The 24811-nt window shown below is 44.7% G+C and overlaps 1 protein-coding gene across 1 annotated transcript in view; it reads left to right on the forward strand.

The window, feature by feature from the left end:
• Eif2ak3 (eukaryotic translation initiation factor 2 alpha kinase 3) overlaps positions 1–24465 on the forward strand; it is a 67424-nt gene extending 42959 nt beyond the window's left edge. Inside the window, exons 8-17 of the mRNA XM_052720663.1 lie at positions 534–656; positions 3166–3386; positions 6351–6463; positions 8111–8233; positions 9809–9958; positions 11187–11967; positions 15547–15714; positions 20337–20438; positions 21419–21481; positions 23325–24465. Coding sequence (XP_052576623.1) covers positions 534–656; positions 3166–3386; positions 6351–6463; positions 8111–8233; positions 9809–9958; positions 11187–11967; positions 15547–15714; positions 20337–20438; positions 21419–21481; positions 23325–23525 — 2045 coding nt within the window. The 3' untranslated portion in view covers positions 23526–24465. The remainder of the gene's footprint in view (positions 1–533; positions 657–3165; positions 3387–6350; positions 6464–8110; positions 8234–9808; positions 9959–11186; positions 11968–15546; positions 15715–20336; positions 20439–21418; positions 21482–23324) is intronic.
• The last annotated feature ends 346 nt before the right edge of the window (positions 24466–24811 follow it).

Consider the following 24811-nt stretch of genomic DNA (forward strand, 5'->3'; position numbering starts at 1 on the left):
GCCAAATCCTTTAGTTGTCTTTCCACACCTTTTGTTTATTTATTATAAACGTTGTATTTGAATTACTTTTTAAAAATTTTTTTAGTTTAATTTTATTATGGGCATGCATGCCCTGAATACATGTGTCAGTCTGAGGACAGCTGTAGAGGAATTCTGTCCTTCCACCGTTATGTGGGCTCCAATATCAGATTCAAGTTTGAGACTTGATTGGCAAATGCCTTTACCCAATTAACCACCTTGCTGAACTTAAGTGATTCTTTGAACAGACTTTCTGCGTCTGTTGTCTTGAGACATGATCTGTGTTGCCCGGGCTCATCTCCAACTCCTGAGCTCCAGTATTTCCTTCCCCCCAATAGCTAGGACTGCAGCTGGGCCATCTTCTGAGTCTCGTGTTCTGTGTAGGACTGTTTGCTTCTCAGCAGCGAGGATGCTGGCCTCCTTGACCTGTGTTCTTGAACTAAGCTGTGGGTGAATATCGACTAAGTGATGCCTTTCATTCAAGTCACATGGTTAATAGTTTACATTCTTTTTAGATTCTCCTTCTAGGACTCCTGTCTTGGTTGGGTCTGATGAATTTGACAAATGTCTAAGTAATGATAAGTTTTCCCATGACGAATACAGTAATGGTGCACTTTCAATTCTACAGTATCCGTATGGTAAGTGTCATTACTCATAAATGGAAATTACTTGTTTCCTTTGTCTCATTCAATTGTTTGAAATTAATCAATAGAATTCAGATGAAGGTAAGTTGATTAACATATAGAAAAGTGAAAAATAAATTTGGGAGGCCATAAGCAGAACAAGCTTCACAGCTAGACTGTAAGGGTCCAGTCTCAGTGGCCAATACACTAGCTTGGGCACCCCTATCTTCCCTGTGTCTGGGTTTTCATATCTGTAAAACCACTAGTAACTAGTACATATTCACTGGACACACCTGTGAGATCGTGGGCCGCAATATGAACTAGCATTCTTCCGGCCACATCCTAAGTGTCCATAAATATGTATTATGTTTTATTATTAGCTCTAATTTAATAATCTGCTTGATGTTTCGCCTTGCTCTAATGGTTAAGATTCATTCCTCTGCCATTTATCTGACTATAAAATATAGACTATATATAATAAACTCTATAATGAAAACAGCTGGGCGTGATGGCACAAGCCTATATTCTCAGCACTCAGGAGGCAGAGGCAAGAGGATCATGCGCTCAAAGCCAGCCTGGGTTACTTAGTGAGGCCCTGTCTCAAACAGGCCAGTGACATAAGAGATTTGCTGCCAAGCCTGATAACGTAAGTTGTTATAGACCCGTGTGGTAGGAAGAGAGAACCCCCTCCTGCAAGTTGTCCCGTGACCTCCACATGGACACATGACACACATAGACACATACTTACACAATAAATGCATAATTTTTTTAAAAAGATCAGAAAAAGAAAATGGGTATTTCTCAGGGAGCTACATGAAAATGATCTAAGATGAGATCATTTACTTTTATCCTCAGAAAAATTCATGCACAAGTCAAAAATAAGTGAGACTTAACACGAAATAACGTGTATAGTATCAGCAGCAGCAATTAAAATGTATTTATTTTCTTTTTTGAAACAGGGTCTCACTATCTAGCCTTGGCTGGCCTGGACCTTGCTGTGTAGACCAGACTGGCCTAAGAATCATAGAGATCCATCTGCCTCTGCCTTCCAAGTGCTAGAATTAAAGACCTGTGCCAAAGGTGTGTGCCACCATGTCCAGCAGAAGCAAATTCTTTTAAAGTTAGGATATAGGGGCTGGAAAGGTGGCTCAGTAGTTAGGAGAGCATATTGCTCTTGCAGAAGACCTGAATTTGGTTCCTAGCACCTACATGGGGTGACTCACAATGTGATGCCCTTTTCTGGCCTCTGTAGTTCCAGCATTCATGTACATACAAATACCAAAACACAAACACACACATCTACACATAGTTTAAAATCAGTAAATAAAATAAAATTGGGATATGTTCATGGAAGTCTTTTGACAGTTTTAAAATCCTCAGCTCAGTATCAGACAAAAACATTAGTCAACATTAGATGTTAGAACTGAAAATTTATTATGTAACTCAAATCAGTAAGAAAACAGAAGGCTGTGAACTAGAAATAGTAGACATCACCTAAAATGGATCCAAGAAACAGTAAAAGAGAATTTTTTAGTCTGTCCCTGTGTAGTGCAAAGTGGAAGGTTAAGGATAGACGTACCGGCACTAGAGAGATGGCTCAGTGGTTAGGAACACTTACTGTTGTACAGATGACCCGGGTCCTGTTCCCAGCACCCACATAGTGCCTTATAGCTGTCCATAATTCCAGTTCCAGGGGATCTGCAATGCTCTGACCTCCGCGGGCACCAGGCATGCACATGCTACACATAAATACATGCAGTTAAAATGTTCATACACGTAAGAATTAAAATAATAAATAAAGTAAGACATGCTGGTTGCCAGCACAGATTCACTTTGACATCCCAGAGTGAACCTGAGAGCATGATGGAGGTTGTCCTACAGCTGTAAGGGAAGACTGTGGTTAGCATCTGGTGTTTAACTGATCCCAAGTGAAAGGAAACGGAAGACTCCATGAAGGAAGCTTGAGTACTGACTTAATTATCAGTAAGGTGATGAGTGGGGCAGCCCTTGGAAGGGCTTTCCCTAATCGTTATTTACCATAAATTTAAAATGCTCTGTTTGAGGTAGAGACACGACTGAGCTGTTGAGAAGAGTGTTTGTCGTTATTCAGAAGACCTGGGTCCAAGAGAGTCAAGGAATCGGTGCCAGGCGTCGTAGTGCACACCTTTAATCCCAGCACTTGAGAGGCAGAGGCAGGCGTGTCTGAGTGTGGGCTGCACAGGAAAACCCTGTCTGGAAAGAAAGAAAAGAAAAGGAATTGGTGTCATAACCATAAAATGGCCTGATTTTGGGCCATTAAAGATAAGACTATTGCCGAGCAATGGTGGCTTACGCCTCTAACCCCAGCACTTGGGAGGCAGAGGCAGGCAGATCTCTGAGTTTGAGGCCAGCCTGGTCTACAGAGCGAGTTCCAGGAAGTCAGGGCTACACAGGGAAATCCTATCTTGAAAAAAAAGTGCGTGTGTGTGTGAGGGGGTGAACTATTATAGTTGTCTTAACAGATATTGGGTGTTTGTTGTCTCAGATAATGGTTACTATCTGCCATACTACAAGAGAGAAAGGAATAAACGGAGCACACAGATCACAGTCAGATTCCTGGAGAGCCCACATTACAGCAAGAACATCCGCAAGAAGGACCCCGTCCTCCTCCTGCACTGGTGGAAGGAAATATTTGGAACGATCTTACTTTGCATCGTAGCCACAACCTTTATCGTGCGCAGGCTTTTCCATCCTCAGCCCCACAGGGTAAGATGCTCTTTCAACCTAATGGGTTTCCAAATGTCTGCTGTATAGAAAGCTTACGGGAGGGGGAGGTTAATGTATTCTGATTTTACCACTGGATCACTTGTGCTTATACAGTCATCCATCATTTAGCCAAGAAGGAATGCTGTGGGATGGTCTGTATGTTAAATTGCTCTGATTGGTCAATAAATAAAACACTGATTGGCCAGTGGCCAGGCAGGAAGTATAGGCGGGACAAGGAGAGGAGAATTCTGGGAAGTGGAAGGCTGAGTGAGGGAGACACTGCCAGCCACCACCATGACAAGCAGCATGTAAAGATGCCGATAAGCCACGAGCCACGTGGCAAGGTATAGATTTATAAAAATGGATTAATTTAAGATATGAGAACAGTTAGCAAGAAGCCTGCCACGGCCATACAGTCTGTAAGCAATATAAGTCTCTCTGTGTTTACTTGGTTGGGTCTGAGCGGCTGTGGGACTGGTGGGTGACAGAGATTTGTCCTGACTGTGGGCCAGGCAGGAAAACTCTAGCTACAAAGGAACAATCTGGGAAATGTGTCACTAGGTAGTTTTATCACCGTGCCAAGGTCCTAGAGTGTACTTCCACTCTAGACGGTCAAGGCTGCTGCATACTAGACAGTATGACACAGCCTGCCACTGCTAGGCTGCAGTCTTGTACAGTGTGTGCTTACAGCACAATGTTCAGTGTCTCTGTATCTAAAGGAGATAAAGCACAGTCAAAAAGAATACTAGCCACAGTTGGTTTGCAAGTCTTTGATAATGTCTCGGGAGGGCTGGAGAGATGGTTCAGTGGTTAGGAACACTTACTGCTCTTGTGTACCCACATCAGACAGCTCTTCACTGCCTGTGACTCCAGCTACAGGGAACCTGACAGCCTCCTCTGGCCTCCATGGGTGTCCACGTTTATTTTGACATAGGGTCATACATACATAAAAATAAAATACCTTTAAATTATAATAATAATACATTTATGAGCACGCTGTTGTGTACGTGTGCTGTAGAGGCCTGAATGGCTGTGATGCCAGGCATGGCTGCACCCATTTCTGCTGCCTTCTCTTTTCTCAGTCCTCTGTCCTTTGCATTCTGGCTTTTATTCCTACAACTCTCAAAACCGACCTTGACAAGACCTCTAGATGACCTTTTGTTAAACGTATTTCTGTCCCCTAGCTGAGCCTCTGTGATGACACTGTTGTATGCTTCTCTTTGACTTTTCCATTCTGACTTCCCTGACCCCTGCCCTCCCAGTCTCCTTCTTGGAAGTTGAGTGGATCCTTCAGAACTTCACCTTCCTCAGCTCCTTCTGACCACCACAGTATACCTCAGGGCTCTGCAGTCTCCTCACATGTTCTCCTGTTCTTTTCAGCATCAAGCATCTTGTAGAGTCCCAAATCCCACATCTCTCCTTTTTTTTTTTTTTAGAAAGGGGCTTACCCTGTAACCATGTTGACCAGAACTGATGTTAGTCTGCCTGCCTCCACTTCCTGGGTGCTGGGATCAAGGTTTCCTCCCAGATCCAAATCCTTTCTCTGGAGCAACTGTCCAGTTAGAACTATACAAATAGCTCCAATGAGCCTTATCTCAGACTGTGCTCATCCATCCCATCCCGTCCCCAGCCTGTCCCACTGGCATTATCTGTCTCAGACTGCAGTGCTCTGCTCTCTTACCACGGCCAAAGCTGTTCTCTCCCTCACCAGTCCCTAGTCATGTCAAGGTCTTCTTCCTAAATATCTTCAGTTTTCATTTCCTTATCTCTATTTCCATTCCCTCGGTACAAATACCATCGCTCGTCTTCTGATTGCTGAAATATCCTGACTGGGCTCATACCCTTAGTCCACTCCCTGTCTGAAAGCCCTTCTCCAGCTCCATTTTAACACATTTCCTGGCATTAGAACCTCTAATAACTGACTTCACATTTTTGTTAGAATAAAGTTCGTCCTTCTTCAAATATGCAAGGGTTCTGAGTGAGTTATGCCTTGCCTGCTCTGTACTTATCTTTACCCACACCTTAGATTCCTTAGGCTCTCTGCTTATATCAAAATCACCCTCGGCTGGAGAGATGGCCCAGAGGTTAAGAGCACTGGCTGCTCTTCCAGAGGACCTATGTTCAATTCCCAGCAACCACATGGCGCCTCACAGCCATCTATTATGAGATCTAATGCCCTCTTCTGGCCTGCAGGCATACATGCAGACAGAATACTATATATACAATAAACAAATAAATGAATAACATCCTCTGCCCCTTGCCAATGCAGTTAATAGGGACTGTCTCATTTCTCTCTGCTTGTCGACGACATTCTGGAACCAGTTAGTTACTTGTCCAGCTCTCCAGTCCCTTACACAGCACCCAGCAGGACAAGAATCAGTTAGGGAATAGATGAGCCATTATTACCTCTGCCCTTTACCGTGATAATAGTTAATATCCTCTAGAAAGTCTTTTTGAATTTGTTAAAGAGACATTGCCAAGTTCAATTTCCTGTAGTCAGAATATTTTTTTAAAGCATCTACCAGGGCTGGGAAGATGGCTTAGAGGTTAAGAGCACTTACTTCTCTTCAAGAGGGCCCAGGTTCAGTTCCCAGTAGCCACAGCGCATCTCCCAGCCATCTGTAATTATTTCTGTGGGATCTGACTTGCTCTTCTGGCCTGGGTGGGCACCTGCACACATGTATGCACATGGTGCATCCACATTCATGAAGGCAAACATTCATACACACAGAATAAAGTCTTTTTAAAAGGAGAAAAGAATTCATTTACTGACAAGGGGGCTGGCAATGGGAGCGTAAGCCTACTGAAGTGCAGGAAAGGGAATTGCTGTTTCTTGTGTAGATGCTTTTCATTGTTTTCCCAATGCTGTTTGTTTTTCAATGTTATCTCATAATCTAAGATGATCGGCTGACTTCCGATCAGCTTCGTACTAACTGTAAGTAACTCTGCTTTCTGCCTTCTCAGCAAAGGAAGGAGTCTGAAACTCAGTGTCAGACTGAAAATAAATACGACTCTGTGAGTGCCGATGCCAGTGACAGTAGCTGGAGCGACGTGAAACACTCAGGCTACGTGTCCCGGTAAGAGTCTCAGGAAATGTGGATGCATACAAACGGCCTCTGGTGTGTTCAGTTGTGAATTCACACCCCAGCTTTGTCGTCCACCAGCTGAGACGTTAGCAAAATGAGACTGATTTATGTCTCTAATCATGGATGAGATGTCATTCCTTTCATAAGAAAGGAAGGTGGTACAATTGGCCCTTGAACTGTTGAGGGCTTGTGCATTTGGGGAGGTGGATTTGTACTGAGGTCCTTGACTCTATTTTGGGGGATTCAGATGATGGCTCTTCCCTCTCTGTGAAGGTAATTGGCCCAGGGAGGGTTGGCGTCGATTATGTCTCCTCCTTAGCTGTCCTCTGAACAGCTGAGGCAACTACTAAATTAACATGCGTGTACAAGTCCTAAGAGCCACTCCATAGAGCAGCTGAGTCTCCATCCATGGGGCTGGAGGAGTCTCCATCCGGGGGGCTGGAGGACTCTCCAGCGTGCATGCATGAATTCTCAGAGTAACTCAACAGACATTTGTTGGACCTTTGATTTGCTAGCTAGTGTCCAGATTCTAGAAAGACAGAGAGAAAGAAAAATGTTTTGTCCACATTTATGGTCCCCATGATGCAGCGGTACTGAGAAACACGAGCGTCATTGCAACCCTCAAAGAAAGCACTGTGTGGACGGTGCAATGGGGAACAGTTAAACGGGTGAGATCAGCAGGATGGAGGAAGGATGGGATTTCATTAAGTGTATAAGAAGCAGCTATCCAGGAGAGCACAGGGCAGGAACAAGAACCCTGAACCTGAGAGAGAGCGTGATGCACAGCATTGGTCAGACCCCTGACTTCTGTGATCTCATACCCAGTATACACAGCCTAAAATTAGTTAAATTAGTTCCACCATGGGGAACACAGCTCCAACCTGAGCTGGTTTTGGAGTGAGGAAATACAATGAGACACGCTTTCCCCTCTGAACCTGACGGGAAACTTAGAGAGCCAGTCATGGTGGCCCATGGCAGTAATATCCAGACAGTAGGGAGGTGGAGCAAGAGGACCACCATGAGGCATCAGAGGGAGCCGGGCTGTGGGTGACAGTGACGGGCTGTGGGAGATGACAGTGGTGAACTGAGCTTCTCTGAACACCTTCCACGGTGGGTGTACTGGCTGGTGACGTAACGCTCCAATGTCAGCTTTGCTTCCTGCTGAGAGTTCCGGCTAACGGTGTATTTAAATATAGTAAGGTTGATTCACTCTCTTCAGAGAACACTTCCAAGCAATGGAAGACAGTGAAAGGACATTTTAACAGAGGCAGAATGCTAAAGAAAACAAAAGCGTAGAGAGAATGGACAAGATGATATTATGGAGCTGACAGAAAGTTTTGGGTAGGACGGATGTTAGTACAATTACTATAAGAACAAGTGGTTGCCAACTAAGCAAAGCCATTTATTACTTATGTGTATGGAATATATGTGTGTTTGCTTATTTATGCACACAGGTGAACTTAGAATACTGCTAGTAATATTCACGCTGTGCTTTTTATGAAACACATTCTGAGAGGTTACGGACTTTATGCATTTGTGTGTGATGATGTAATATTGAACTGTTTTTGTTCAATATTGAAACGTTATTATAACATTTCAAACTATTTCAAGCTTTAAAAATTTGTATTTTTTTTTAAGATATCTAACAGATTTTGAGCCAATTCAGTGCATGGGTCGTGGTGGCTTTGGAGTCGTCTTTGAAGCTAAAAACAAAGTAGATGATTGCAATTATGCTATCAAGAGGATCCGTCTCCCCAATAGGTAATGGATGATGCTTTCAGTAAATCGGATCTCATCTCACAGGCCAAATGCCTTTCCTTGTGCTCCATTGTCACAATGTAGTTTCTTCTTCCAACTCCGTGGTTCCGAGTGCTGCCAAGTAACACGTGGTCTCAAAGTTGTGAGCTCTAGATTGCTTTAAAGTGTGGTCTTTCGGCTAGAGAGATGGATGGCTTGGTGGTTAAACACACTTGCTGCACAAGCCTGAAGACCAGAGTTCTGATCCCACCACCCAAATAAAAAGCTGGGCATCCTGCACATACCTGTAACACCAGTGCCAGATTGGCTGGAGATGGGAGGATCGCTGAGGCTCCCTGGTTTCTAGCCTAGATTTAAGAAAAAAGAAGAAGAAAAGAAAAAAAAAAAAATAGCAAACTCCAGGTTGAGAAAGACCCTGCCTTAAAAGGAATATGATGGAGAGCGGGAGTGATAAAGGAGGGTGCCCAACACCTTCCTTAGGCCTTTATGTGTCCACATACACATATGAGCATTTACCAGGATCACACAGCATATATACACAGAAATATATGTGAATTCTTAATATTTCTCCAGAGGCAAGTATAGGAACTATAGTCACAGCATTTCAGAATCATTTCTGTTATAATGCATTAGTTGGTGTTCCACTAATGTAACGAAAGAGCAGATAATTCGCTTTAGAGTTGTTTGTTTTGGCTCGTTGGTCCCCAGGTTTCAGTTGATGATGAGTTGGCCTTGTTACTTTTTAGCCTGTGACAAGGGAGAGAATGTTAACAGTTCATCATGGCTAGGGAGAGAGGAGAAGACTCAGAACTCAGCAGCTCCCCTTCAAGGGCACACCCCCGGTGGGCCACTGCATAAAGAGCCATCACCTCCCTGTGGCTCCAGGGATGTTCCATATCCAAACTGCAGTTTGTGGCTTACCGCTAGGAAAACAAGAACTGGCCTGGCCCTGGCGGTGCATGCCTCTCATCCCAGTCGTCAGGAGGTTGAGGTGGGAGGGTCCTGTGTCTCACTGCTGTAACAAATGCCTGGCAAAATCAGCTTCAAAAGGGAGGGTTTGTTTAGCCTCACGGTTTGAAGACACAGTCCACCATGCCAGGAAAGGCGTTGGGACAGGAGTGTGAGGCACCGGGTCACATTGTGTCTGCAGTCAGGGAGCACAGGGAGAAGGATGTTGCTGCTCAGCTTCCATCCTTCCTTTTGTCTGACAGTTGACATGTCTTTCTACCTCATCTAACCTAATCTACATAGATCATCCCTCACTGTGTGCCAGATACTTATCTCCTGGGTGACTCTTCCTCACATGGACCAACAGACATTTAAGAGTCAGTAGTGACTTTCATTCAGCTAAGAAACTATTTAGATGAGGAAGCAGGTATGTCAGTAGCCATTATTTCCAGAAAGGTTAAAACAAAAACAAAAAAACACTACACATTTTGTTTTGTTTGTAATTTAGTAGTTAATATGTGCCGAAGGCTAACTGTGTTCTTGATTTTACATTCAAAGAGACTTGTATTGCATTCTTTGGTTTTCACCGTCGGACATAGACTATTTCAGCTACTGTGTTCTGTGTTTCAGGGAGCTGGCGCGGGAGAAGGTGATGCGGGAAGTCAAAGCCCTGGCTAAGCTGGAACACCCAGGCATCGTGAGGTACTTCAATGCCTGGCTGGAGACACCGCCGGAGAAGTGGCAAGAGGAGATGGATGAGATCTGGCTGAAGGACGAAAGGTAGCTTGGTTAGACCGACTTACAAATGAGCGTCTCCTCCTAGGCGGCGCTTCGCTGTGAACATGGTGTCTTTCAGTGGCCTGAAGAAGAAAGTATGGCAGCGTTCTGTCCTGTATCACCATGTTATTCTCTCACCCCTTTTTAAGTAACTGAGATTTAGGCTTTCTCAATATGCTTTTGCTTTGTATGAATAATATTCAAGGGACCCACAGTGGCTTTTCTCAACATGAAATGCTTCTGCGTTTTTTTTTTTGTTTTTTTATGAGGTTTTTATCTTGGCAGTTAACAATTTATAACTTCATTTTAAATAGTTTTAGGCTATTTCAGGGGTTTTCGTTTTGGTTTTGCTTTGTTTTTCGAGATACAGTTTGTCTCTGTAACTCTGACTGTCCTGGAAGTCTCTGTAGACCAGGCTGGCCTCCAACTCGGAGATCCGCCTGCCTCTGCCTCCCAAGTGCTGAGATTAAAGGCGAGCACCACCACTGCCTGGGTGGCTATTTCAGTTTTCAAAAGTACATGTGCTTAGGTAGTCTGCAGACACTCCCCGTGTATGATGTGTTGTGGGAAGCCCCTCAAAAGCACAGTGAAGAATGATGAAACAACCTGCCCGCAGAGCGTTCAGTCCCTGGAGGTGTCTTGTTAAGTAACACCTGTTATAGACTCCAGGATGAAGGGAAGTGGCCTCTTGTATCAAAGCTTGTGAGCTACTGTAGTTCGCACAGGGGCTTCAGGATTGTGGCCGCCAAAAAACCCTGTCATTGGTGTTGCTTTACTATTTTACATTTTGTACAGAAGGCTGATACACAGAATAACTATTTCAAGTATATAATTTTAAGCTCTCAGGGCTGGAGAGATGTCTCAGCAGTGAAGATCACTTGCTGCTCTTGCAGAGGACTTGGGTTCAGTTCCCAGCTCACAACTGCCTCTAACTCCTGTTCCAGGGAATCCAGTGCCCTCTTCTGGCCTCTACAGGCACTGCACACATGAGGTGCACACACAGACAAGAAGGTACACACACAAATTTAAAACAAAATTAGCTTTCCAATAAAAATTTTGAAAAGGAATAGATGGGATGAGATGTTCTTTGTCCCACATGGCATATTTTATTTCCCCTATGTGTTTTTGGTAAGTGTATTTATAATAATGGAAACATTTTAAGCCAAGGTACAGATCAGATAACCTAATTGACATATATTCATTCAAATCTTTGTATTTCTCCCACTTTTAGCACAGACTGGCCACTCAGCTCTCCTAGCCCAATGGATGCCCCATCCGTTAAGATTCGCAGAATGGATCCTTTCTCTACAAAAGAACATATTGAAGTCATAGCCCCTTCACCTCAAAGAAGTCGGTCTTTCTCAGTGGGCATTTCCTGTGGCCAGACAAGTTCATCTGAGAGCCAGTTCTCTCCACTGGAGTTCTCAGGAACAGACTGTGGAGACAACAGTGAGTCAGTGGACGCAGCCCGCAACCTCCAGGACAGCTGCCTGACGGAGTGTGACGTGGAAGACGGTACCGTGGACGGCAATGATGAGGGACACTCCTTTGAACTCTGTCCTTCTGAAGCTTCTCCCCACACAAGGTCACGGGAGGGGACGTCCTCTTCCATAGTGTTCGAAGACTCTGGCTGCGACAATGCCTCCAGTAAGGAAGACCCCAGAACGACCGGGCTGCACAATGGCAACCATTATGTGAATAAGCTAACTGACTTCAAGTACTCTAGCAGCAGATCCTCTTCAGAAGCCACCCTGTCTACCTCTCCCACCAGGCCAACCACTCTGAGTTTAGACTTCACCAAGAACACTGTGGACCAGCTGCAGCCCAGCTCCCCAAAGGTGTACCTGTACATTCAGATGCAGCTGTGCAGAAAAGAGAACCTTAAGGACTGGATGAACCGCCGCTGCAGCATGGAGGAGAGGGAGCACAGCGTGTGTCTGCACATCTTTCTGCAGATCGCAGAGGCTGTGGAGTTTCTGCACAGCAAGGGGCTCATGCATCGGGACCTCAAGGTCTGTAGTCGGAGAACGTCACACCAGACTTTGGGTGTGACGTCCACGGTTCAGAGCGGGACTTACAGCTGTCAGTCTTTAACCAGAGTGGAGTGATGTTAAAGGCACCAGAGAGCAGCAGTCCGGGAAGGAAACGGGAAAGGAGGAAGTCTCATGTTTGAAGGGTTCAGGCAAACGCATTTTCCTCTGTAGCCTGTTCTTTTTTGTTTTGCTGTAAAAAGTGTTTCCAGTAGCCCTGAGGGGGAAAAGAGTCTCTAACTCAAGTCCACCACGAGCAGTTATACTACATAATTCCTATGCTTTAAAAATATTTTTACAGGGCTGGAGAGATGGCCCAGAGGTTAAGACCACTGGCTGCTCTTCCAGAGGTCCTGAGTTCAATTCCCAGCAACCGCATGGTGGCTCACAACCACCTGTAATGAGATCTGCTGCCCTCTTCTGGCCTACAGGCATACATGCAGGCAGAGCACTGTATACATAATAAATAAATCTTTTAAAAAACCACCAGGCATTGGTGACACACACCTTTAATCCCAGCACTAAGGAGACAGAGGCAGGTGGGTCTCTGAGTTCGAGGCCAGTCTAGTCTACAGAGTGAGATTCAGGACAGCCAGGGCTACAGAGAAACCCTGTCTTAAAACCAAATTATATATAGCTTGGTATATGTATGAAAGTTGAAGGACAACTTGTGAGAGTCAATTCTGTTCTTTTACTGTGTGGATACTTCTACGGCTTTGAATAACCCTGACACAGGTACCCTGGGTCTCCTCAGCAGCACATGGTGAGAGGAACCTGGTGGAAAGGGAGATGAGTCTTCACCGGCCAGCTCTGATTTGGGGCAGTAGATGTCCATGTTTTTGCCCCATTGCTGACTGGTGGGCTTTGAGGGAGAAGCCAACTAGAGAACGGTGACAAACGCTTAGCCCTGTGGCTGTAGCTGTGAGACCTAAACCCTGGTCTCAGAGTATACAGTATCGAACAGCGCAGCAATACCCTGTGCTGAATTGCATAAAATTCCAAATCCAAGGGGTAGAGTATCCTCTAATCCCAGCACTTAGGAGGCTGAGACAGGAGGACTGATGTGAGTTCAAGGCCAGTCTAGGTCACAAAGTGAGAGCCTGTCTCTGTCATGAATACATACATACACACAGTGTTTCCATAGCATACATTTCTAAAAACAAGTGTACAGGACTGTAACCAGTTTGCTGATTCTATTTTTCTGTTTTTATTTGAGTGTTTCTTGCCATGATCCACATGCTCCTGGTAGACCCCAGTAGGTGTATATGGAACCTATAAACATTTTTTGAGGGAAATGACTTAAATGTGTGGCAGATTTGGCTTCATTTTTAAGTATGTTAAGTTTTATTTTGTGTAACTACAAACTTTTGCTCCAGATACTAAAGCAGCTATAGCAGACGTTGGTTTCTGGGGCTGGGAGTGTATCTCCATTGGTAGAGTGCTTGCCTAGCATGCAGGGAGGCCCCGAGTTCGATCCCCACTGTTGGTCACTGGTATTTCAGGCCAACCTGGACTACATGAGACCATCGTTATCTTTGGAATACAAAGTTACTTTCCTCTAAAATCATCAAAAAACTTAAAAAATTCCCCCGAGTTGGCCAGAAACCCTAAGGCTTGTTCTCAGTAAACCGGGGACCATAGCCCATTTCTCTACTGGACTCCTTGGCCGAAAAGGAATTAGGCAAGCATGGGGTTGCTACATACTCGGAAAGAAGGAGGTTCACAAAGTCAGATGCTTCTAGGAGAAGCACAGGAGGGATGCTAGGGAGACAAGCACGGCCTCTTAAGAGTTCAGTCAGAGCCGGGCGGTGGTGGCGCACACCTTTATTCCCAGCACTCGGGAGGCAGAGCCAGGCGGATCTCTGTGAGTTCGAGGCCAGCCTGGGCTACCAAGTGAGTTCCAGGAAAAGGCGCAAAGCTACACAGAGAAACCCTGTCTCGAAAAACCAAAAAAAAAAAAAAAAAAAAAAAAAAAAGAGTTCAGTCAGTAATTGCTGTCGGGAAATGGGAGCAGGGCGCTGCAGATGAAGCTCAGTTGATAGAGTGCTTGTCTAGCATGCATGAAGCTGTGTTTGATCCCCAGCACGGCATGAAAGGAATTGGGAGGAGAAACATCAGAATTTTAAGGTCATCCTCAGCTCCAGAGTGAGGTCATCCAGCCCAGCCTGGGCTACTTGAGACTCAAGAGAAACAGAGGCAGAGAGTGTTAGTTCCAACACAAGTCCCACTTTTAGTAGCTCTCACATGATAGTCCTGGGGCCTTGGGTTGGATCTGTAGCCCAGCAGGGGGAAGGAGGAGAAAGGGAGGCAGAGAGGCAGGGTCCTTTATTGCTTCTGCTCTGGGGCTGTTGGTGAGAAGTTCTGGGTTATTATTCCAGATTCCAGTTACAGGAACCTCATTGCCTCACGGTCCGAGTTTTATAATGGTGTCTTAGGAATCAAGGGAAGTGTTATTTCCTGGCAGTGTCGGAAGTATTATTTTACTAAAAGGTTCGATTTTAGGGGTTAGGTGGCCCCTCTTTCAGGCTTTAACATCTCTCTCACTTGTATCCCTGTTGCCTGGGGGAAAGTGACAGATTCCATGTAGAGGACCTGGAGTTGGAGGAGCTCATGTGACAGTTGGTTAGCTGCATCTAATATGCAAATTCAAGTGGGAATTTAGAACTCAGGCCTTAGGACAGAGGCCCAAGTGTGATTGATGGCATAGGAGCGTGGGGGATTCAGAAACAGGGTATAACAGCAGTCACGAGTTGTGATTCCCCTTGATGGGCTGTTTCCCCCTCGGACACAGACCAGATGAGAGGTGTATAACATTTAGGAGATGGTCAGATCGTGATCATCTACCACAGAGTAAGGCATGAGGATACGGCAGCAGAGACAGAGCCAGGCTACCTGAGTTCAATTCCTGGCCTTACCACTTGCTGGCTGGGGCTTTGGTTTCCACATCTAGAGAGTGGAGGACAAACAGTGGTTTTCAAAGGGTTGTATTACATGAGTTAATAGTAAACTGATGAGACAGCACTTGGTTTTCTTCCTTTAACATACAGCTTGATCGTATTCTTCCCCCTCCCCCAGCTCCTCTCCTCCCAGAGCCTTCTCCACCTCCCTACCCGCCCACCCAACCTCCTGCTCTCTCTCTCTCTCTCTCTCTCTCTCTCTCTCTCTCTCTCTCTCTCTCTCTCTCTCTCTCTCTCTCTCTCGTTTTGTTTTAGAGACAAAGTTTCTCTGTGTAACAGTCCTGGCTGTCCTGGAACTCTCTCTCTGTAGACCAGGCTGGCCTTGAACTCACAGAGATCCACCTGTCTCTGTGAGTGTTGGGGTTAAAGGAGTGCGCCACTACTGCCCGGCATTACTCTCTCTTAATAGCAAAACGAAAGATGGAATCTAATTTGTGTTGGTCGGCTGCTCCTCCTCTTAGGGACAGTGGCTCATTTTAAAGAATCATATACTTTAGAATATCTACTGATGCTTCTGTTTCTTTTCTGAAATCACAAAATTCTTTTGACTTTTTTCCCTTCTCTGTGTATACTCACTGTGCTTCCCCACCCCTTATTTCCCCAGCCTTCCAATATATTCTTCACCATGGATGATGTGGTCAAAGTTGGGGACTTTGGACTAGTGACTGCCATGGACCAAGATGAAGAAGAGCAGACTGTTCTGACTCCAATGCCAGCCTATGCCACACACACAGGACAAGTGGGGACCAAGCTCTACATGAGCCCAGAGCAGGTGAGTCTCCAGACTTGTAGTTAGCCAGGCAGTGAGATAGTTGTGGCTGATGAGTCTTCTCCATGTCCTCCGTACAGTAACCAGGAATGCACAGCCTAAAAGTTATGAAAGTAATTCTGCCCCAGGGAGCACAACTCCATCCACCCTGGGGTTGGAGTGAGAAAATACCATCATGAGACACACTTTCACCTCTGAACAAGAGCCTGGAAAGAGACTTAGAGAGCCAGGCTTGGTGGCTCAGGGCAGTAATCCAAGCAGTCAGGAGGCTGGAGCAGGAGGATTGCCATGAGTTCCAATCCAGCCCAGGTTACAGAATGAAACCTGTTTCAAAAACCCAAAGAGAAAGAGATGGAGTGTGAGGAAGAGGACATCAGCAGTGTGTTCAACAAATAATGAAAGAAATGAAAAAATACTGAAATGTAGGGAAGTTTTCAAAGTCCTATTTGGACTTAAATTTGCTGACTTTGTATTTGTTTTGGTTCTGAGACAGGGTTTCGTATAGCTCAGGCCTCGAACCCCCTACTTCCTGCCTCTGCCTCGTACATTTGTCTTATTGCATGAGCCGTCATTGCCGAAGCACAGTAGCGGTTTGTGCTCAGCACGGGGAGAGGAGCCCCAGGAGAGCAAACCAACCTAAGATAATAAAACAGCATCACCAGATTGTTCTAATTGTTTTGAATCAAAACAGTAGGTTTCTCTAGCAGATCTACTTAAGAGAAGAAAAAGTAAACTTAAAAGGATACAGCAGAGATTTTATGAGCCAGAGAGAGAGAGAAATCATTTGGCTAAGGAAGTGGACTGTCTTCATCAAATGATGTAGCTAAGACTTAGTGAAAGAAAGATAAAAACAGTAGAATATCAAAATCTTGTAAGTATACATCTGTGTCCCAGGGAGGAAGGACCAAGAGAACCATGAACTGTCCACAGCCGTTACTTCTGACCTGAGTGAGGGAATTTGGAATTTTAACCTATTGTGTATTTTCCTTCACTTCTCTATTCTTATACATCAGCATATTACCAGAATTGATATAAGAAGCGTTTTAATTGCCTTTTAAACATCCATCATCAACTGACAAGATGGCTCCGTGGGTAAAGGCACTTGCCACCAACCCAATTTCTTGTGCTTGAGACCCACATGGCAGAATGAAGGACCAGTCCCACTAGTTGTCACCTGACCTGCACAGGAACACAGGGATGTGTGTGTACATGCACCCACAAAAATAAATAAACTTCAAAAATTAACAAATAATTTAAAATTAGCCCTTGTTTACAGGGTCAGAAATAATGTTTACCTTTAAATATTGTAGAAGCAAAGTAGCAGTTACTGACTCTGGGTGCTTCTTAGTGGAGAGCTCACTACAAAAGGGTACCCTGACAGCCGGAGCCCCCACCCACCCATCCACCCATCCACCCCACCCCCTGCCGGCATGTACGTGTATTCTTTTCATAGCGTTTTCAACTCTCTGAAATGATCCTTTCTCCCTGTCTAAAACATAAGCTATTAAAGTTAGTATCTTGCTACGCTACGTGAAGGCAGGGTGGGGTCTACTTGGAAGAACTAGTGAGACCAGCAGGAAAAGATAGTAGGGGGGGGTCAACAAATGAAGCAGGATACTTTGATAATTAAAAAAAAACAAATAAATTTTTAAAAAGTTAATTTCAAATCATTATTTTCCTTGAAGAACATAGAAAAAAATCCAAACACAAGGAATTTAATCATGGTAATATGCAAAAAAAAAATCTACCAGATAATTCTACATAACAGTATTTATATTAATAAGAATATATACACACATGTAGGTAGGTAGGTATAGATTTACAGAGATGAGTAAATAATTAGGTCCCATGCAGGAAAACAACAGAACAACAAAACGTTGTTGCCTACCTTCTCTTTTTTTAAATTCCGCTGCCTAAAACAATGCCTGAACCGGAACAGGTGGGAGTTTACATCTGTGGATTAGCGGATAGGGAAAGGTACCACAAAGCCTTAGGACCTGAGTTCAATCCCCGGGATCCACTGAGAGTGGATGCCTCTGACCTCCTCATGTGTACATGTATGCTTTTCTCACACAAAAAGATAAATAACTGTAATGTGACCAGGGGAGAGGGGGTCTAAAGCAGGGGTAAGAAAGGGACAGGAAAGATAATCCAGAGGTTAGGAACACTCTGCTTTTTCCAAGAACCAGAGTTCAGTTCCCAGGACCAGAATTCAGTTCCCAGTGCCCATGTAGGGTGGCTCACAACTGCCCCTAAATTTTAGGGATCTGATGCTCTCTTTTGGCCTCAGCGGGCACCACCAACCACCCCCAGACACATGCACATAAATTAAAATAAATAAATCTTCTAATAAATAAAAACAGGTGGGCACCACTCTATGATTAAGCTTTGTCTCTAGATACGGATGTGGGGGAGGAGTGAGTGTAGGATGGGCAGAGGTTGCCCCCCAGAAAACGAGATTGAGGACAAATGATGCTTTATTTGCTCTTACTGAAAATGCTGAAAAACACCAGGTATAGTAGTGTACGCCTGTAATCCCAAAACTCAGGACACTGAAGCACGGTTGCAAGTTCAAGTCTAGCTTAGGCTACCTAGCAAGTTCCAGGCCAGCCCGAGTGACTTAACAAAACATGTCACAAAGACAGAAGAAGGGTCTGAGAGAGGGAAAGAAGACAAAACTACAATTTTAGGTTAGCAAGAGAAACTATGTTGTACAGTAAGTGCACAGCAGTTAAAATGCAGCTGGGATTCCCAGTCTCCCAGTCTCCATCTTAAACCAGGCGTCGGGGGTCTCGCTTACATTTGCTTTAAAAACGAAACAAGTTCAGCTTTGCAAGCCTTCAAAAGAAATTTGGTGACTGGGAGTTGTCCTGATTCTTTCTTTCAAATGCCCTGTCAGGCAATACTCTAGCTGTTGCCCAACCTGCTGCCCTCTTCTGGGCAACAAACTGTTCTTCAAAGGTCTCTTCAAACAATAGTTCAGTCTCCACAAATTCGTAGAATTAAAATATATACAACAAACTGTAAGTGTCAACTATTTTACGATCCAGTAATGGGCTAATAATTTTTTTTCTCTTTATATATTCATCTGTCTTCTGTGTAGGGAATGTGGAACATATAGGAATTTATAATAAAGAAAAGGGCATTTACCAAAAATACATATAAAACATTGTCATTTCCAGCTACATGCACATACATTTATCTCATATAAAGCAAAGAAAAAAAAACAATTGTTTTGTTGGAAACCAGAACTGGAATTCTAGTCCATGAACTGGGACTGTTTGTGTATTCCTGGACATCTTTAGACGGCACTCTCAGCTCTGAAGCATTCACTCCGTTCACATTGCTCAGTGTTTGTTTCAGACGTTAAAGTTAGTGTCAGTTTTGCTGTTAGGCTTCTCACTTGGACAACTGCCCCAGCCTCTGTCACATCTCCATCCACCAGGCCAGGGACAGAATTGGATGGGATTAATCATCAGCTGTCCAGGTGCCTCCAGTGAACGGTCAATTTACACCATCCAATAGTCTGAGGTATCTTTCTTCCCTGTGCCCCTGTGGGCAGTGTCCTTGAACACATTTTCTTTGAACCTTTCCTAAACCACAGAGATGGGGGGTGGGGCAGGCAAGGGACTGTGCAGATGGATTGCTATAGTCACTTTAGAAGTTGGGTGACAGAGCTGATACAGTCCCTGGAACTTTCCACCGGCTGTTTCGTGAGCAGAAGCAAGCCATCTGCCATCTGCATAGAAGGAACCAGAGAGACAGATACCTAGAGTGGTGGAGAGGAGAGGAGATGATGGCCTCACCCCTGACCGCTGCTCCGCCACCCAGCATGTTTCCCCTCTCCCTCCCCTGGTGAGCAGTTCTGAGGTGAGCCAGGTCCAGAGCTGTTTACCTGCAGTCAAGTAACTGGCCTAAGGAAGTGTTCATAAATGAAAGGGCTCCCCTGAGGCACCAGGAGTTTGCTTTGCATTTGAACGGGGCTTTCCCTAATAGAGCAGACCAGTTGTGATTCATTGCTTCGTGGTATCAGGAATTTATTGAGGGCCTTCTCTATACTTAGCCCAGCGCTGAAAGATGAGAAAGGGACACAAAGGCAGCAGGTCTCTTCCCTGCCAGGACTGGGAAAGAAAAAGAAATATGCACATGAGAAATAGAGCTATGCATACAAAGCAGTCTGCAATTAAGTGCGTAATGAAGGCTCCCAGGTTGATTAGTGGCTTCGAGTAATGACCGTCTTCAGGAGTCTTCAGGACTACGGTGATTAGAAATGAGATTGGCTTCAGATAGTGTCGCTTTGAAAAGCTTCACCTCAGGGGGGCCGAGCAGCCCCTAGAGGCTCCAGCACACAAGGCTCCAGGTTTCTGCCGATTTTGCTGATGCATATCTCAAGCCTTACCTGGGCTTTCCCTCTGTAATGCTGAGTGGTGTAATTACACCTGCCCACAGTGGAAGAGGGCGGGGAGAGGGGCTTAGCAGTTAACTCTTTGCTAGCACTTTGACACATACACTTCTACCCAGAGGCACTAGGTCAACTCTGGGCCTCAGTGATGCTGTCATAACAACTGTGTTCATCTCTGCGTTAATGCTGTGATGATTTCTCACGTATTTTTATGCTATTTCAGATTCATGGAAACAACTACTCCCATAAAGTGGACATCTTCTCTTTGGGCTTGATTCTGTTTGAATTACTTTACCCATTCAGCACTCAGATGGAGCGAGTCAGGGTAAGTACATCTGACTCCCAAAAGGATGGAAAGAGAAAATCATTGACCATGTACAAGAGTTTTTAAAGATAGTTATGTTTGTTTTTAAATTTGTAAACTACGCGTGTGCGTGTGCGTCTGAGTGTAACAGTGCAGGGGCCCCAGTGTCAGAGGCTTCCGATCCGCCTGGAGCTGGAGTTACACGCAGTTGTAAGCAGCTCCGCTGAACTCTCCAGCACCATTAAGTTTATCTGGATGCCATTAGATAGTTAACTGGGAGCAGAAGGGATCATGTGGACAACAGGGTTATTCTTAGCTGTTCCTTGGCATAAATTCATCATAATCTTAGCAGTGTTTTGCATTTGGTACCTTTGTGATCGGTGCAAAGCCAGAGGGGGCTGCAGGGTTGACAGGAGAGGGAGAAGGAGGCAGTGACAGTTGGCTGGAGGACACCAGTCCAGAGGACAAGTGGCTGTGCCCTCGTAGACTTCAATGCTGGCGAATGACACATGGCTGGGTTTTTCCTTCTCAGAACAAATCAGGACCACGGGTTTTCAGGCACACAGTACGAGCTGGGCGTGGTGGTGCACACCTTTAATCCCAGCACTTGGGAACCAGAGCCAGGCAGATCTCCTTGTGTTTGAGGCTGGCCTGATCTGCATAGTTTTCCAGGACAGTCAGGGCTACTAGCTACCTAGTGAGCTCTGTCTAAACAAAACAAAAAAAGAGATCCAATCAACTCTGTAGAGTTATCAGTTCATCAGAGACACTCTTGAGAAAGTGGAGAGTTTGGGCTGGAGGGAAGGCTCAATGGTTGAAAGCCTTTGCACAAGCACACAGACATGTGCACACATGTAATGCACATAGACACGTACATTAATAAAAAGTGAAAAGACAGGCTGGGGTGCTATCCGTGGACAATATTTGCCTGCATGTGTGAGAAATGGATCCATAGGAAAAACAAAGTTAAAAGATTGAACACTGTTTTTCTTTCTTTTTAGACCTTAACTGATGTAAGGAATCTAAAGTTCCCACCACTGTTTACTCAGAAATATCCCCGAGAGGTATGTATAGTTCTCAGCTTCTTTCCCCAAAATTGTATTCAGTGCTTCAGTTGTTCTTCAAGACACCCATAAACATGAAGGGTCCTTAGCAATCAACTGGTCAGCTTCCCCTTTTCAGATGAGACACTTGATGTTCTAGAGCAGTGGTTTTCAACCTATGGTGGGTTGTGACCTCTTTGGGGTCAAAGGACCCTTTCCCAGTGGTCACCTAAGGCCATCAGAAAACACAGATGTTTACATTACAATTCATAACAACAGCAAAATTACAGTTATGACATGGCAACAAAGATAATCTTGGGGCTGGGGTTCACCACAACACGAGGAGCTGTATTAAAGGGTCGAAGCCTTGGGAAGGCTGAGCACCACTGCTTTAGAGGACTGGTTTGTTAGGACTGCCCTCAGCCCAGGGGCCTGCAGAGGACAGACTGCCTTCATCATCCCTGAGGCTGACTTCATAAAGCGCCTTCACAGGAGCAGCCATGTTACATTAACTCTTTCCGTTGGTGACTTGTTTATCTTGGAAGCTGGACTCATGGCTCGGCAGTTAAGAGCAATGACTGTTGTTGCAGAGGACCCAGGTTCAATTCACAGCACCTACATGGCGGCTCACAACTGTCTGTAACTACAGTTCCAGGGGACCCAACACCCTTACACAGGCAAAACAAACACCAGTGCACATAAAAATTAAAAATTTTAAATTTAAAAATGTCTTACCTTAGACAAAAGGCCTCAGTAGCTGTTGATTCCAGGTGTGGGAGTAGGCCACACAGAAAGTGGTTTAGAAGATTAGGGGAAGATTAAACTGGTCTTCGTGTTAAAAATAAACTCTGAAGTTGTCATTTCTTTTTGTAACTTTTGTCCCATAGTGTGTTTAGGTCCACAAGCTTATTGCTTTAATATTTACACATTGATAAACCCTGACTTGTAAAATTTATTTTTAAAATCAGGTGACATCTGCACCTCCAGGATGTGATTCTAAAACCTTTCCTTTCATTATAAAAACACCGTTTACACTCAGATAGTCTCTGTGCATTTGCAGCCCGGCTGATAGGCTAAATCCATCCGTGTGTGTGTGTGTGTGTGTGTGTGTGTGTGTGTATGTGTGTGTGTACATATCAAAGTTAGAGGACAACTTTGGGGGTTAGTTCTCTCCACCATGTGGGTTTTAAGGAGACAGCTCAGGTCATCAGACTTGGCAGCAAGGGCCGTGGAAATGGCTCAGTGGGTAAGAGTGTTTATTGAGGACCCAGCTTTGAACCCCCAGCAACCACACAGAAAGTTGGACATGCCTACACACACATTTTTAACTTAGCCTTGTAGAGGGCAGAGACAGGAGGACCTCTGGGGCTTGCTGGCTGCCAGCCTGGCTCCAGGTTCAGTGAGAGACCCTGTTTCAAGGGAGTACGCTCAAGTGTGACAGAGCAGGAGCCTGGCATCCTCCCCGGGTCTCTGCAGGTGCTCAAGTGCATGCATACACACACACACACACTGATGGGACACAGCTGTGCTCTTTACATATTCTCTATGGCTGTGCTGCTTTGGGGCTTGAGTGTCAGCTGACTAATCAGATGTGGTTCACACACTTCAAATGGTTACAGAGAAGTTTTGCTGGAGCTGAGGCTATAGCCAAATAAAGACCATTTCCCTCCCACCTTCAGAGCCCTGTGTCCCAGCTCCTCTACTGCAGATTGAGTGTGTGTGTGTGGTGAGGGGTGCATATATGCACCCAAGTGTGAGTATGTGAGTGTATGCATATATATGTTTGTTTTTTTTCCATGACTTAAAGGACTGCTTGATAATCTAAAGCTAGAACTTTTAACACAAAACCATTTTTATGTTTCAGCATATGATGGTTCAAGACATGCTGTCTCCATCCCCCACGGAGCGGCCTGAAGCCACAAACATCATTGAAAATGCTGTATTTGCGGACTTGGAGTTTCCCGGGAAAACGGTTCTGAGACAGCGGTCCCGCTCCATGAGTTCATCCGGAACAAAGCATTCCAGACAGCCCAGCTGCTCGCACAGCCCACTGCCTGGCAACTAGCCTTCAGCTGTGCCAGCAGCCCCCGAAGGTGGCAAGGGGCAGATACCTGGAGGAGTGTGGCTCTCCACAGCGGCGGACTCAGACTTTGTGCTTTGATCAATTTGATTTGGGACCAGTTTTCTGAGTTAGACTGGATTATGGGCCTAATCCAGTTTTCTCTCAACTGCACTTCCAGGAAAGGGCTATGTAAATGACACGTGGACTTGCTCCTCGTCGGTGTCCCAAAACTAGGTCAAGCTTTAGAAATCTCACCTTTTGCCAGCAGGTAGAAGCGACCCCTGAAATGATCTGAGCTAGAAATGTCTTTATAGCACAGAAGAGTCGAGACTTCCCACATGGTGACTTCCGCTCTAGAAATGCGCTCTCTAGAGATGCAAGGGGACTGTTAGAAAGCGGACTCCTCCATTTTGTCCCAGGTGGGGACCTGACGTGTCTGCACCATTGGACGGCACAGAGCACAGGCTGGGTTGAGGGTCATGTCAGTACTGTCATAGTCTGCCGGCGGCATTGAGTAGCTTCATTCTTTAGGTGGTTATAGGAGTGTCATGAGCTTTTTGTACTTTTTACCTCCAGTAATGAGAAAATGAAGCTTTTTAGGTATTGGTCTAAGGTTCTGATTTGAGGGTTTAAAAAAAGAAATTGTAGTAAAAAATGGATCTTCTATTACAACTAACTTCTTCAATTATGTAATTTTTATCCTCTAGAATCCTATCTTATATGTAATACAAGTGGGTACATCCCCAAACTGATTATAGATAAGTTTAATCATCTCAACTTGCTAACATGTTTTCATTTTTCCTGTAAATATGTTTATTTTTTATTTATAAAAATTCTGAAATCAATCCATTTGGGTTGGTGGTGTACAGAACACACATAAGTGTGTTAACTATTATGACTTCTTTCAAGTCTAAATGATTTAATAAAACTTTTTTAAATTATATTTACAGTTGACTTATTTTAGAGAGTTCTCAAATGATTTTCTAACTTTACAAAATGGGATCGTAAGGCTCTGAAAGGTTATACCCCTTACTTTCAAGACAATGTATTCTTTTAATTTTTTAAGTTTTTTTTTTATTAATGTATATGTATGTATATCTGCCCCATGTGCATGGGTGCCAGCAGAGGCTAAAAGAAGATGTTAGATCCCCTGGGGCTGGTTGTGAGCCACCTGATGTGGGGCCTGGGAACCGAACTCAGGTCCTCTGGAAGAGCAGCAAATGCTCTGAACTGCTGAGTCCTCTCTCCAGCTCCATGAAAACTTATTCTTAAGCTATTCAAGACAAGTG

This window comes from Peromyscus californicus, unplaced genomic scaffold (assembly GCF_007827085.1).
Source record: "Peromyscus californicus insignis strain IS unplaced genomic scaffold, ASM782708v3 Scaffold_6__1_contigs__length_162567912, whole genome shotgun sequence".
Lineage (NCBI taxonomy): Eukaryota > Metazoa > Chordata > Mammalia > Rodentia > Cricetidae > Peromyscus > Peromyscus californicus.